The 16,845-nt window shown below is 38.3% G+C and overlaps 1 protein-coding gene across 3 annotated transcripts in view; it reads left to right on the top strand.

The window, feature by feature from the left end:
- Positions 1 to 16,845, top strand: part of LOC124799192 (protein abrupt-like) — a 252,710-nt gene that overhangs the window by 155,949 nt on the left and 79,916 nt on the right. For 2 of the 3 annotated variants that reach the window (XM_047262737.1, XM_047262729.1), the window contains exon 8: positions 14,425 to 14,644. The exons of the other annotated variant lie outside the window; for it this stretch is intronic. In XM_047262737.1, the coding sequence (XP_047118693.1) occupies positions 14,425 to 14,644 (220 nt within the window). The remainder of the gene's footprint in view (positions 1 to 14,424; positions 14,645 to 16,845) is intronic. 3 annotated transcript variants of the gene reach the window in all.

Raw genomic sequence — 16,845 nt, 5'->3', positions numbered from 1 at the left:
ACTTTTTCGGCTATCTGTTCGGGTTCCCCACCTCATTGGCTACTATGTTGGTCACAGCTGGCTGCATGACCAGCTGCAGTAGTTTCTTCCATGTTGTGCTGTTGAGACAGGTGCTTCAGTTGCTGGTCCTAAGCATGAGTGCAGTTACTCATTTATTTACTTATTTCTCTACTATCGAATTCATTTTTGTCCAGATCCCTCCCTCTAGATTAGTGTCTTTGCTCCAGCTACATGTGTTTGTTTGATGTTGGTGTGACCTCCCCATAACTGACTGTACTGGCCACCACACATTTATGTTTTCATAATCATGTGAGTACACCACTTCCCATGGCTTTGCCTTTCAGTTTGGTATGTCAACCCCATAGTTTGTATGCACTAATAGTTCCTCCTCTTGTTTGCAGTCCGTGGCACCTGAAGACAAAGCTTCAGGCATCAAAACCAGTCATGCAATAAATAAGATATCTCTGGCAACTAAAGCAAATTTATCCTATTAATATGTTCCTCAGTTGTGGATGTTTGCCTGATAAAATATTTTATACCAAATTAAATCAGGTGATACTGAGTGATCCACATTAGGAAATGAAACACTAAAAATAGTAGAGGATATAAATTGCAGGCTTGCAGTAGTAAGAAAAGTTTTCCTGGAAAAGAAAAATTATTTTAAAAATTAATTTAACTTTTAAGTGCTGTAAGCTGCCCTCTTTTTTATATCAGTTTGGTGGAAACGTTTTATTCTGGCTTTCTGATATGTTTAGACATTGGACATGTAGATTAGTCAGTTCTTGAAAGGCAAACTTACTCTGAAAATATATGCATCATTAGTTAGAGACTCAACAGTTTAGCCTGTATCCTACATGCCCTATCTACTCCGCTCCCACTACAACAAATCAGTCTTATCCAAAAGCTATCAAAGTGATTTAGGATATAAATTAGATAACACACTTGTATGGCACACTCGATTTTATTCGTTCCTTGTTTGCATATCAGTTTAACACGGTTTCTAACACCACTTGGACTACACTTGCATATACTCATCATTCATGATATAAAATGAGTTAACCATTGCAATTCTTTTTGTTACAGTCACCTTTACAACATTAAACATTTCATAATCAACAAATTAATATTTTTAACACAGTTCGTGCAATCATGCTCTCGTGTAGATTTGTGTCTTGCTCATGTGATGGTTCTGGATATGGCTTGAGTGTAACAGACTCACTGCCTCCCTCCAGCCAATCTCTAGGCTCCCACTTCTAGAACTATGGAGCATCCCCATCAGCGATGTAGGAAAAACCCCAAGGGATAGATTCGATCAATTGAATGCTGGATTGTCCCCCTAATTTTTTTCCAAAATCGCTGCAAAAATGGCAATGGTGCCCTCACTTTCAAACAGTATCATTCTTCAGTAACAGTAGGATTATCTCATACATGCTCCACAGCTATTTATACCAAGTAATTTGCAAAATCTTTACAAAGTTTGAAATATTTAACAAAAATGTTTGGGAAATTCATTAAATTCTTTTCGGTATGATATATCAAGAGTGGAATTCCATATTTCTAGCTGAAAGGAGAACAACACAAAACAAATCTTGAAATTCAAAAACATGTCACTTATGTGATCAAAAAACCTATGAACTGTTCAGATTTGTAGCAAAGTACTACATTTTTAGGCAAATGCTTTAATTGTAATGTAGCAGTCGGTCATATCAAACATAACAAATTCTATAAAAAGCAGGGAACGTGAGAGATACAACTTGATAGCTTGAAAACTTTTCTCTGGAACAAAACATAATACAAAACACTAAAATGATCCTAATCTTTTAAAATCATTTTTTTTCACTGGACTCTGATCAATGTAAATGACAATATAGACAAACGAAAATAGAAAATTTTGCAATAAAGAAAGCACTGCATTTACAGACAATAGAACAACTTTACACATGTGTATGCAAGTTTTTGCAACCTATAGTAGACGCACAGTGGGATAACAGTTGTTATGAAAGGGAGCCACACACAAGAACTGTGAAGCAGAACAGTGCTGTTCACAGCTGGCTGCACATCTCCTTGCTGTAATTGTCACCTGAGGAGGTTTGGGTACCTCGTTTGCCATCAGTGCCCTGTCGGCTGCTGTAGTCTCCCCTGCAAATGGTTCCTTCAGTGAATGCCTAAAACCTTGTTCACTGTGTAATCTGCCCATTCCTCGCCTTTTTATCTGGCTGCACAGCATCATTGTGCTGGCAAATGCAGTGCGCAGTCACCGCCAGTTCCCAGCGTGAAACAAAATTCATTGTATGCGCCGTCTGCTTCTGTGGTAACACTTTACTGTTGCTTGTACCTGCCACACAACCTAGCAAGCGTCACAAGTTCTATGCCTGCCTACCTCTTAACTCTATCATCACTATGTTTTAATATTTTTAATATGCAACACTCTAAATACTTGGCTGCATATATTTATGTTCACATTGTGCAATTGTATCAATATACATTTAACACTTCCGCTATTGTTTTTTATCAAAATTAATATTTCCATAGTGCTTCGTCTTTCTAAAAGAAACATTTTGTTACAACTATGTTTCACTGCTAATTATAATTAACAGTCACAAATATTACACTTTAAACACTTCATTTATAACACTAATTGCTTTCACTGCTTTTCTCCTCTTCCTCTTCAGAAAGAGACAGTTCCTTGGTAAAATATTTCTTTGCATTTTCAATGTATTCATTACCATGGATCCTATCAGCCTGGCACATGTCAAGTTCGAAAGTATTAGAATGCTTCAAGCAACAACCCTTTGGGTTCCTTATGCACATGGTGAAACACTTTCTTAATCTATCGTCCCTCTGTGATTGAACATGCCTGTGTATTAAAACAGGTCCCTAACCATGTACACTATAAGATGCACTATCTTGTTATATTGTCTTTTTCATGCTTCAGCTCTCCTATGAAGCATTTGTTTGGCCCTTTTAATTTTTTCTGCCCTTATTTAGCAATCAATGCAGTGCTTCCCTGTTTAATGTGTTTTCATCAACCAATTGGTGGTAAAATCACAGAGACCAATGAAGCTTCTCAGCTGCTTCCTATTTCTTGGTGTCAGAAAATTTCTTATTGCTGTAAGCTTCTCAAGGTATTTCTGAATTCTGACTTATGAAAATTAAGTACAGCGCCTGCATGTTCACATCCTTCTAATATCTCCTCCAAGATCCTTAATTGTTTCCTTCACATTTCACTGGCTGCTAACATTGATTAACATTGATAGCATTTCAGCTGATTTTCTATCAATATTCCTAATCCCATATATTTTGCTCCTGACTTCTTCCCATGTGAGCTCATTTGCTTCTTGTGCACTGACAGGAATTGTACTCCTGTGTCTATGGTTTACTAAATTTTCCTCTTCCATTAAATCTTCACTCAGCTAGCTTTACAAATTGACCAAAGACTAGTTGTGTTCCCACATATTTTAATTTCAGTTATTAGAATAATTACCACCTTATCTTTTACACATCTTCTAGTTTATATTCTTGTTTTTCACGTAGTTATTCACCTTTATTACATAAATATTCCTTTCTACTCGGTCTGTGTTTGGAGGCCCTACCATATATGTTTCACGGCAGGTTCTGCTCCACCGCTTTGCCTCCATCTGTTGTAGCATTCTTCGTGCATGCTACATTTTTATTCCCCTCTACCACTTGTCCCTCACTCATCATGAGATCTGAAAGCGTTACTGCTGTGTCCACGACCTCTGCTGGTTCTCTATTTGTTCACCCATGTTCGTAATGTGTTCCGCGCTGTGGTGCTGCATCCTGAAACAGTCTTTGGTCACTTCTGGTGGCCTATCCTCCCATTCTGATTGTGTAAATGTAACCCTGGTCTGTCCCACAGAGTCATTAATAGTTTCTATTAAATGATTACATACTTCATGTGGCAGCCTTTGTATTACCCATCACACCACATTTGTCTCATCATACAGTGTGTCAAGATACTGATTCCTCTTTAATGGAAAACTAGATATAGAGATTAATATGTCATTGTGTTTGCTCATAATAATTTTTTAGGAACATCACCTCAACTTCTGAATAGGTTAAATGTTTCTTATCTAAGTGTGTGCTCCAGTTATATGCTTTGTCCTCGATTTCATTTATGACATAAGCAATTTTATTCCTTTCATCCCATGATTTTGGTGACAATCCCTGGAAATTCTTTATAAACTAAACAGGGTGCAGCTTGCCTCTGGGGTGGAATTTACTGAACTTACAACTGTTTCTGAACTCCACTTGAGGGTCACTTTTGGTCACTACTGCAGTTTGGCCACTTAATGATTTCATTTTGCTGCTTAGTCTCTCAGTTTCAACCTACTCGGTCTGTTGATCAATATTTTGTTGTACTTTCTGTGCTTTTGCTGCCGCCTCCCTCCTTGTCTTTCAACTCATTCTCAATCTCTTCTACTCATTTATTAATTTCTTCTCATCCTTGTGCTTTCAAATTTGTGAAAACTGCTATCGCATTTATCTCGAGTGTTATGCTCTTCTGCATCTGTTTTTGTAGTTCTTTTATTGGTGTGACTACTTTTTTCCTGTTTCCCCACTTGCAATTTTATCTCCTTGTTTACTTTCTCTTGTTCTTCCTTCTCTTTCTTTAATTCAGTATCCATCTCTTTCTCCCATGCTTTAAACCTTGCCTCAAAACTTGCAAATTGTTTTCCATGATCTTATTGAAGTGCTTTAATGTCTGATTTAAGTTCACTTGATATTGATGATTTCCTTTCTTTTGCTCTCCTGTCTGCTTTTTCATCTAACTACAGTTCCTCCTCTTGGTTTGGACATTCATCGAAAACGTCTTTGATGACCCACGGCTTCCCGCCTCTCTGTTTCACGTGTGGTCTGACTTCCTGCACTTTCCTGCTCCATGCTATCTTCAAAGAATAATTTTGTTGAGTTAGCTGTCAGACTTTCTTTCCCTTCAGATTCATTTTCTTGTTTCATTTCACTACCTTACAACCAATTTTCCCGTTCTTCTAAATTTGAGTGATAGTCATCCTCATTTGAAACACTATTCTGTTTGATTTCCTCTACAAGCTATATTGGTTCCATTTTACACTATTGGAAATTTACTACTATTTTTCTGAATATTATCCCAAATTTACTAATATCCACAGTTCTAAAATTTCACTGTTTCATCACATACAATTTTACGTATACTTAATAGCTTATGCAGCATCTTCCATTGAATATTTACTGCTACACTGTTAATCAGTATTTACGGCACTGTTTTTTCGTTAATGGCCTACAGCAACTTACAACACTTACATTTTGTACTTGTGCTGCTGTTGGCTGCTGGCTGATGATCATTGTGATGTGACATCTGCTTGATCCGTTATTCACCAGTTTGTCTGCCTTCTTCTTCTTTCTTGCAATGGCTCTTCCGTCATATCCAAAATGTTTAGGAAACTGTTCCTTCCTTTGTTCTTCTTACAATTGCATGCAAGGTTCTTGCAGTCCAGGTTGTCACACGTCACCATGTGTATGCTGCCGCCCCCTTTTTTATATCAATTTACTGGAAATTTTTCCAGTTTCAGTCTGGCTGTTTGATATTTTTAATACGTCAGTGGTTAGAATCTCAACTCTGTAGCCTGTGACACATGCCCTATTTTCTGTATCCACACTAACACAAATCAGTCCCATCCAAAAGTTATGAAAGTGATTTAGATTATAAATTAGATAACATATTTGTACAGAACACTTGATTTTATTTGTTCCTTGTTCGCATATCACCTTAACATCGTTTCTAACACCACTTGGACTACACTTGCATACACTCATCATTCATGATATAAAATGAGTTAGCCATTGCATTCTTTTTCTGTATCATCGCCTTTTCATTATTAAACATTTCATAACTGACAGGTTAATATTTTGAACACAGTTACCACAATGGCACCCTCATACATATTTGCTTCCCACAATCGTGCTCTCGTAGCATATTCATGTCCAGCCCTGGCTATGGCTCAAGTGCAACAGACTCACTGCTTCTCACCAACCGATGTCTAGGTGCCCACTTGCACCTTCCAGGACTATGGAGCATCCCCACCAGTGATGCCGCTGCACTGTAACAAAGAGGCACCCAATGCTGTAGCAAAAAGCGTAATGGTAGATTTGAACTGTTGTATGCTTCATCAAAATATGTACCCTTACAGTGCTAGACCATTTTTTTCCAAAAGTATTTGCATGGAGCATAGCCTTGTATTGAAATGAAATTCAGACAATAAATAGATCAGACGAGAACAGAATAGAACCTTTTGAAGTGTAAAAAATGGTGGGATTAAGTGGGTAGATCAGTTAAGTACTGAAGCGATACTGTGCTGAATTGAGGAGAAAAGAAATTTATGGCACAATGAAACTAGAAGAAGGTAACAACTGATAAGACACACTCTGAGGCATTTAAGAATCCTCATCTTGGTAACTGAAGTAAGTATTGGGGGTTGAATTGCAAAATGCGACCAAGGCTTGACTATACTAAGCAGATTCAAGTGGATCCGCAATGCAGTAGTTATGCAGATGTGTAGAGGATTGCACACAATAGATTAGCTTGAAGAGCTGCACCAAACCAGCCTTTGAAGAAAAACAATAACATTAATAAACTAATGATCTGAGCCATACTTTGTATCCCATTTCCAGGGGAAAGGGGAGGGAGCATTATTTAGTTTGTTAGTTAGATTTTCCATAGATCACGATTAAACAAAAAACATTTACAGGGTTAGGTGCTGGCTGCTTATGAGTTTGTAATGGACTATTTATTTACATTTCAAGAATTCCTCTATGGCGTAGGAGTAGTTGTTACAGAGAAACAACTTAAATCTACATTTGGAATCACTTCTGCTGTTTGTAAGATATTTTACTCTCAAAGACAGATCATCAAGAGTTTATTGTTGTGAATATCTCTTGTGTGTGTGCCAAAGTTGATTCATCAGAGAGTGACAATCATTCTAGTACTGTGTTTATAAATATCTCTATTATTCTCTAACTGCAGTGGATTGTAAACAATGAAGTCCATCAATGAATAAATGTACCTTGAGGCTGCGGTTAATGTATCCAACTGCTTAAATAGATACTTGCAAGGTCTGTATGTGTGAACCCTGTCATAATTCTAATTACTCTAGTTGTTGTTGTTGTTGTTGTTGTTGTGGTCTTCAGTCCTGAGACTGGTTTGATGCAGCTCTCCATGCTACTCTATCCTGTGCAAGCTTCTTCATCTCCCAGTATGTACTGCAACCTACATCCTACTGAATCTGCTTAGTGTATTGATCTCTTGGTCTCCCTCTACGATTTTTACCCTCCACGCTGCCCTCCAATGATAAATTTGTGATCCCTTGATGCCTCAAAACATGTCCTACCAACCGATCCCTTCTTCTAGTCAAGTTGTGCCACAAACTTCTCTTCTCCCCAATCCTATTCAATACCTCCTCATTAGTTACATGATCTACCCACCTTATCTTCAGCATTCTTCTGTAGCACCACATTTCGAAAGCTTCTATTCTCTTCTTGTCCAAACTATTTATCGTCCATGTTTCACTTCCATACATGGCTACACTCCATACAAATACTTTCAGAAATGACTTCCTGACACTTAAATCTATACTCGATGTTAACAAATTTCTCTTGTTCAGAAACGATTTCCCTGCCATTGCCAGTCTACATTTTATATCCTCTCTACTACGACCATCATCAGTTATTTTACTCCCTAAATAGCAAAACTCCTTTACTACTTTAAGTGTCTCATTTCCTAATCTAATTCCCTCAGCATCACCCGACTTAATTAGACTACATTCCATTATCCTCATTTTGCTTTTGTTGATGTTCATCTTATATCCTCCTTTCAAGACACTGTCCATTCCGTGCAACTGCTCTTCCAAGTCCTTTGCTGTCTCTGACAGAATTACAATGTCATCGGCGAACCTTAAAGTTTTTATTTCTTCTCCATGGATTTTAATACCTACTCCGAATTTTTCTTTTGTTTCCTTTACTGCTTGCTCAATATACAGATTGAATAACATCGGGGAGAGGCTACAACCGTGTCTCACTCCTTTCCCAACCACTGCTTCCCTTTCATGCCCCTCGACTCTTATAACTGCCATCTGGTTTCTGTACAAATTGTAAATAGCCTTTCGCTCCTTGTGTTTTACCCCTGCCACCTTCAGAATTTGAAAGAGAGTATTCCAGTTAACGTTGTCAAAAGCTTTCTCTAAGTCTACAAATGCTAGAAATGTAGATTTGCCTTTTCTTAATCTTTCTTCTAAGATAAGTCGTAAGGTTAGTATTGCCTCACGTGTTCCAACATTTCTACGGAATCCAAACTGATCTTCCCCGAGGTCCGCTTCTACCAGTTTTTCCATTTGTCTCTAAAGAATTCGCGTTAGTATTTTGCAGCTGTGACTTATTAAACTGATAGTTCGGTAATTTTCACATCTGTCAACACCTGCTTTCTTTGGGATTGGAATTATTATATTCTTCTTGAAGTCTGTGGGTATTTCGCCTGTCTCATACATCTTGCTCACCAGATGGTAGAGTTTTGTCATGACTGGCTCTCCCAAGGCCATCAGTAGTTCTAATGGAATGTTGTCTACTCCCGGGGCCTTGTTTCGACTCAGGTCTTTCAGTGCTCTGTCAAACTCTTCACGCAGTATCTTATCTCCCATTTCATCTTCATCTACATCCGCTTCCATTTCCATAATATTGTCCTCAAGTACATCGCCCTTGTATAAACCCTCTATATACAGTAGTACAAGTTTATATGCCAACTAGCTCTGCAGATGACGACGAAATTGAAGAAATGTATGATGAAATAAAAGAAATTATTCAGATTGTGAAGGGAGACGAAAATTTAATAGTCATGGGTGACTGGAATTCGAGTGTAGGAAAAGGGAGAGAAGGAAACATAGTAGGTGAATATGGATTGGGGCTAAGAAATGAAAGAGGAAGCCGCCTGGTAGAATTTTGCACAGAGCACAACATAATCATAACTAACACTTGGTTTAAGAATCATGAAAGAAGGTTGTATATATGGAAGAAACCTGGAGATACTAAAAGGTATCAGATAGATTATATGATGGTAGGACAGAGATTTAGGAACCAGGTTTTAAATTGTAAGACATTTCCAGGGGCAGATGTGGACTCTGACCACAGACTATTGGATATGACCTGTAGATTAAAACTGAAGAAACTGCAAAAAGGTGGGAATTTAAGGAGATGGGACCTGGATAAACTGAAAGAACCAGAGGTTGTACAGAGTTTCAGGGAGAGCATAAGGGAACAATTGACAGGAATGGGGGAAAGAAATACAGTAGAAGAAGAATGGGTAGCTTTGAGGGACGAAGTAGCGAAGGCAGCAGAGGATCAAGTAGGTAAAAAGACGAGGGCTAGTAGAAATCCTTGGGTAACAGAAGAAATATTGAATTTAATTGATGAAAGGAGAAAATACAAAAATGCAGTAAATGAAGCAGGCAAAAAGGAATACAAACGTCTCAAAAATGAGATCGACAGGAAGTGCATAATGGCTAAGCAAGGATGGCTAGAGGACAAATGTAAGGATGTAGAGGCCTATTTCACTAGGGGTAAGATAGATACTGCCTACAGGAAAATTAAAGAGACCTTTGGAGAGAAGAGAACGACTTGTATGAATATCAAGAGTTCAGATGGAAACTCAGTTCTAAGCAAAGAAGGGAATGCAGAAAGGTGGAAGGAGTATTAGAGGGTCTATACAAGGGCAATGTACTTGAGGACAATATTATGGAAATGGAAGAGGATGTGGATGTAGATGAAGATGAAATAGGAGATATGATACTGCGTGAAGAGTTTGACAGAGCACTGAAAGACCTGAGTCGAAACAAGGCCCCTGGAGTAGACAACATTCCATTGGAACTACTGACGGCCTTGGGAGAGCCAGTCCTGACAAAACTCTACCATCTGGTGAACAAGATGTATGAAACAGGCGAAATACCCTCAGACTTCAAGAAGAATATAATTCCAATCCCAAAGAAAGCAGGTGTTGACAGATGTGAAAATTACCGAACTATCAGTTTAATAAGTCACAGCTGCAAAATACTAACACGAAATCTTTACAGACGAATGGAAAAACTAGTAGAAGCCAACCTCGGGGAAGATCAGTTTGGATTCCGTAGAAACACTGGAACACGTGAGGCAATACTGACCTTACGACTTATCTTAGAAGAAAGATTAAGGAAAGGCAAACCTACGTTTCTAGCATTTGTAGACTTAGAGAAAGCTTTTGACAATGTTGAGTGGAATACTCTCTTTCAAATTCTAAAGGTGGCAGGGGTAAAATGCAGGGAGCGAAAGGCTATTTACAATTTGTACAGAAACCAGATGGCAGTTATAAGAGTCGAGGGGCATGAAAGGGAAGCAGTGGTTGGGAAGGGAGTAAGACAGGGTTGTAGCCTCTCCCCGATGTTGTTCAATCTGTATATTGAGCAAGCAGTAAAGGAAACAAAAGAAGAATTTGGGGTAGGTATTAAAATTCATGGAGAAGAAATAAAAACTTTGAGGTTCGCCGATGACATTGTAATTCTGTCAGAGACAGCAAAGGACTTGGAAGAGCAGTTGAATGGAATGGACAGTGTCTTGAAAGGGGGATATAAGATGAACATCAACAAAAGCAAAACAAGGATAATGGAATGCAGTCGAATTAAGTCGGGTGATGCTGAGGGAATTAGATTAGGAAATGAGGCACTTAAAGTAGTAAAGGAGTTTTGCTATTTGGGGAGCAAAATAACTGATGATGGTCGAAGTAGAGAGGATATAAAATGTAGGCTGGCAATGGCAAGGAAAGCGTTTCTTAAGAAGAGAAATTTGTTAACATCGAGTATAGATTTAAGTGTCAGGAAGTCATTTCTGAAAGTATTCGTATGGAGTGTAGCCATGTATGGAAGTGAAACATGGACGATAAATAGTTTGGACAAGAAGAGAATAGAAGCTTTCGAAATGTGGTGCTACAGAAGAATGCTGAAGATTAGATGGGTAGATCACATAACTAATGAGGAAGTATTGAATAGGATTGGGGAGAAGAGAAGTTTGTGGCACAACTTGACCAGAAGAAGGGATCGGTTGGTGGGACATGTTCTGAGGCATCAAGGGATCACCAATTTAGTATTGGAGGGCAGCGTGGAGGGTAAAAATCGTAGAGGGAGACCAAGAGATGAATACACTAAGCAGATTCAGAAGGATGTAGGTTGCAGTAGGTACTGGGAGATGAAAAAGCTTGCACAGGATAGAGTAGCATGGAGAGCTGCATCAAACCAGTCTCAGGACTGAAGACCACAACAACAACATACTCCTTCCACCTTTATGCCTTCCCTTCTTTGCTTAGAACTGGGTTGCCATCTGAGCTCTTGATATTCATACAAGTGGTTCTGTTCTCTCCAAAGGTCTCTTTGTATTACTCTAGTAATACAATGAATATCTTTTGTGTAAGTGATGAGGTACATTAAACTATTATCTCTTAGGACACAATGAAAAACCCAAGAACTTAGAACTTTCTGCTTTGTTGTTATTTCTTGTTAATACGCTCTTAGTGTTACCTGTTAGTGTCTATTGATAGGGGAGGTGGTGTATTTTTGTCTGTATAAACGTGGATGAATAGTGTGTTTTCTAATCACATTTGAGCAAACCTTTTAATAACTTTAACAAAATATATTTTACTATTTTTTCTGTTAATATTTCATTGCTTGGTGTGACAATAATCTTGCAAAACATGTTAAAAGAAGTAATTGTGTTTTTCAGATTTGAATATAAAATGGCAGATCATTAACATAGAACAAGGACAGCAGTGGTCACATGATTGAACCCTGCAAAATACTTTTTGCGATATATCCCCATGCGGATGACGGGTGTCCCTCCTTATATTATCTGAATATCCTAGTGTAACTTTCAGCACTCTGTTTCATAAATAGTAACTAAACCATGCAACCCACAAAACGTAATTTATTTTTTAAAATTGTATTACTTGCTGAGTGAAAGTATAGGTTGCTGCCTTAGTAGTGCAACCCTTTTGAAACTTAAGCTACTATTGGTGACCATCCCATTACTACACAAGTGGCTGACAACCCAAGAGCACATCACCCTATCAAAAATTTTGGACAGTAACAAAAGGAGTGAGGCTGACTAGTAGTTATTGACATCCATGCAGTCACCTTTCTTATAGAGAGACGTAACAATGACATATTTTATTCTGTCTGGGAAAATACTCTGAATTAGTTATAACTGACACATATTTTTGAAAAATCATGATTTGCACAATAACTGTGTGTTACTTTATTGAAATCAATCAGTTTCAGTTAGAGAGTAGGCCATCCAGTGGTGTGTATATAGTTTGAAAGAGACCATAATTTGGCATTACCAAGCACAATCATCATGTAGGTATACAACATTCATCACATAATATATACTTATAAAACATCTTCAGTTACAGGATATATGTCAAATCATGATAACTTGAATCTATGTCAATGCTGAAGACCAACTACAATATGCTGGAAAGTATCCAGCGCAGACAGGTTTTGGTAGAGTTGGTTGTTAGTGTAGATTCAGGATGTCACAATTTGAATTGTGTGCTGTAATTTATGTTATTTTGTAAGTGTAATACTTCAAGTAATTTCATTGTTTTTCCATTAATTACTCTTATAGTTTTCTTGAGTGTTTCTGGACTGTATATGCAGCTCGTTGACATAATGTGTATCATGAGCTGACAAACCTTTTGCCACGAGATGAGCTTGTTGTATGCAAACATTCTCTATCAGGTAATTTCCAAAATACCGTGTGGGGACTGCATACTGTAACTGTAACAGATAATACCTCTCCAATATTAACAGGCCTCTTCATACTGATTTGTACAGAATTTACTTACACTGATAAGCCAAAACATTATGACCACTGCCAAAGAGGTAGATGGATAGTGGAACCACCACTAGACACTAAATGGTTGGATGACCATGACTCTTCATGCAGCATAGGGTTCAGAGGCTTGTCTGGTCTGCAAAGTAGGGTAGATGGTGATCTTTGGCATCTCTGCTGAAAGAGCACAAAGCTGGTGAACGCATAACTGTTTTGGAGCACACTGTTCATTGTAAATTGTTGAACATGGAGCTCTGCAGCAGACAACCCTTACGAGTTCACATGTTGACCCAACAACATTGTAATTTATGGTTACAGTGGGCATGGGACCATTGGGATTTGACCATCAATCAATGGAAACATGTTGGCTCTTCAGGTGAATCACACTACATCGATGGTCGTCTCCACAAACGCTGTCATCGATGGGAACGGCGGCTCAAAACGTGCAGCATGCCACGGACGCAGGCTAGTGGAACAATATTATGCTATGGGAGAGATTCTCCTGTGCTTTCATGGGACCTGGGGTAGAAATCAAACACACGCAGACAGCTGCAAAACACCTACATCCGTTCACGTTTGATGTCGTTCCCAATGGCAATGTCATCTTTCAGTAGCATAAATGTATGTGTCTCAGAGCTGGAACCATGCTACAGTGGTTTGAGGAGCATTACAGTGAAATCACGTTGATGTCTTAGCAACCAAATTCACCTGATATAAATCCTATGGAACCCGTCTGGGTCACTATCTGGCACCATCACTGCATACACAAATCAGCGGCCCACTATTTACGTGAATTATGTAACCTGTGTTCAGAAATCTAGTGCTGCATACCCCCACAAACCTTCCAACGAACTGTTGAATCCCTGGTACTCAGAAACAGTGATGTACTTTGTTCTAAAGACTGACAGACAAACTATTAAGCACATAGTCATAATGTTTTGGCTCATCAGTGTAGTTCTCTGTTTTTCAAAGTCTATTTAGTTTTTAGGAATGTGGTGGCTTCTCTTCTATCCATAACAGATCTACATCAATACGCAGCTGATTTATAACCCCTTACTTTATGATTTTCTGTCCCTGTACTCTGACTGACAAATGCTGTCAATGTGTTTACAGTTACTGAGTCTGCAAAACAAACTAACAACTCCTTTACTTTATTTTTAACCCCACCAATATTTTGATGAAGCAAGTTGATTTTCCCTTTCTCTTTACCTTTCCGTGTATTCTTAAACGATGAATTGGGAGTCTCTGACAATTAAATATGTTTAATACTTTCTTTCTGAATTCCAAATTTAACCTAAAAGAGAAGTCTCATCTGACACCAACAACCACAAGGATTAGCCTTTGTGTGGTAGTAGACACTTTATGCTGCTTTCTTATGCCTTCTGCTAACAGATCTAGCTTTTCTTTAAACCTCCTATTCAGTTGTAGATGATGAGAAGAATATTTCCATCTTCCTGTAGCATCCACTGGGCAACAACAATATAAGATTTTACAGTCATTTAAGTTTTGGCCTCTTCATTCTAGGTGCCTTTGGCTGCTGGTGTCCTGGTACCTGCTTCTCTGCTGCAACGAGTTAATCGAGCTGACTATCGGAAACTCACCCGCGGTCTTGCATCAGCTCTTTTCTCACCCCTTGAACTTGGATCAAGTTCAGTGACTGGTCAGCGGTGGACTCGAGCAGGTTATTGCTCAGGCCGACCAACGAAACCTGCTCTGGATCGGCGTCGTGTGGAAGCCATTCTCGGTGTGTCTATGTTGATACATTTGTACCATTCTTTATAACTTAATAGCAGAAAAGAAGCATTAAGTAGACATTAGTGGGAAATAGTAACCTAAATCATAGAAAGTAATGTAAATGCATGAGAAAAAATAAGAGGTGATGATTTTTGAATTGGTGAAGATAATTCAAATGAGCAACGAATAAGAGAACATATTAAGGAGGACACACAAGGAGAGTGAAAGAATGTAGAAGTGGAAGAAATTGTATGATGAGATTCTGGGTATGATGGGAAGGGATGTCAGTGAAAAGTAGTAGAAGAAAGGTTAGGAAAAATAAAATAAAGGTATGTAATGTAATAGAGAAACGGAAATATAAAATTTTATTTTTATTAACAGCTAAGATGTAGTTCATATTAGTGTAGCTTGTATCCTCCTACCCAGTCCTAATTTCATGTCCTGGTTTCCACTCCTTTTTTGCAATACTTAAAACAGTTTCTTCTAAATTTTACTTCTTGTTTTTTTTCCTATAATTACACTATACAGGATATCTGAAATAAAAGCTCACAAAAAGATTAGTGAAATTCGAGCTTTTGAAGGTACTTTTCATTCTCTGAATTCAATGTGACAAAGAAGAAAAGTAGCAGTTTCATGTGTTGCTGCAGTCTTCACATATTCTGTTAGTGCAGGGCATTTGTCAGTGTACCTCACTTATCTTGTACTGTCGGTTGTCTTCACCAGTTCCAGTGACCATCAATATGATAAAAGTATTCCTCAAGTTGTGTTCTTACTGCATGCCTTCACTAACTTAATTCTTAGACTTCCTTTCAATTTTCGACTATTTTGTATGCTTCATACATTTCGAGATATAACTTCTTACCTCTCTGCCCAGTGTCTTGTGATATATCTGCATATTCATTTCATGTTCATTTCCTTTCTTTGAAGCTAATTTCTTTTCCACTGTTTCATATCTTGACCAGCAGTTAAACTCAAGATGTCACCTTAAAATGTAAAGATTTGTCCTCCACTACTGACTATACAATCTTTCATAACACATATGTTTAATATTGTTTATTATCCTTACACCCTTCATGTTAACTATGTTATGAGAAGAGTTCTTACCGAGAAAGTTTTAAAGTATGTATGTATATATATCTCATTTTTTCTGACTTGTTGTTTCACTTTTTTAAATAGTTTAGTTGTATTCACCTTGTTTTAATCTTATTGATTATTATAAGACAAATAACGCATTTTAGCACAGTAGCAACATTGTTCTCCTGTCTTCACAGATGCTGCGTTAGTGGGGAGCTATACATGCCTTTCACCACAGTAGCCCCTTAGAAGTTTTGTATTTTTTATCCAAGAACCTAAGCAAAAAAGAAAACTGACAAACTAGATGCTCACAAGGGCAAACTCAGACACTGTGTAGTCTGTAGACTGTACTTCAACAATTAGACAGTTTTCAGGATTGAGTAAATCACATTACTAATAGTGTGTAATCTGTCACTCGTGCTTCTATGAGGGTCTACCCAAAATCTCTGAGAATTTCATTGTAGGAATCAGAAATCTATACCTACGTCCTAGTGTCCTCCATCACCTTCAAAGTAGTCACCTCAGGTATGCATGCAATGATGCCAGCGCTGTTCCTTTAGGAAGCATTCCTGGAAGCCCTCGGGGTGAAGGGTGTTCAGGACCCATTGTGATTCCACATGGATGTCTTCAGTCGAGCCAAAATGTTGCCCTTGCAAGACGATTTTCATCTTCAGGAGCAGGTAGAAATTGCATGGGGCTAGATCTGGGGAGTAGGGAGGGTGGCACCCATTTCCATGTTGTTTTTCACCAGGAATTCTTTCACAACAAGTGAAGTATGTGTGGGTGCCTAGTCATGGTGCACCAACCAGTCTTTCTTTTCCCACAACTCTATCCATATGCACTGAACATTTTTCCCTCAGTTGCCTCAAAACCTCACAGTAAAACTGCCTGTTGATACTCTGACCATGTTCAACAAAATCCTTGAGCACCATTTCCCGAATGTTGAAAAAAATCATCAGCATTGACTTCGTTTTTCTGTGAACTTGTCAAGCTTTTTTCAGCATTGGAGAAGATGGCGTTTTCCATTGTGATGACTACTGCTTCATTTCAGAACTGTAGACCCAAAATTCATCACCTGTTATGATTCTAGATAAGAATTTTGGACACTCTCGAACTCTTTGTTGCAGTTCAGTGCAC

This window comes from Schistocerca piceifrons, chromosome 1 (genome assembly GCF_021461385.2).
Source record: "Schistocerca piceifrons isolate TAMUIC-IGC-003096 chromosome 1, iqSchPice1.1, whole genome shotgun sequence".
In the NCBI taxonomy this organism is placed as follows: domain Eukaryota; kingdom Metazoa; phylum Arthropoda; class Insecta; order Orthoptera; family Acrididae; genus Schistocerca; species Schistocerca piceifrons.
The sequence above is the reverse complement of the archived record's forward strand: the minus strand, read 5'-3'. Positions and strand labels throughout refer to the sequence as shown.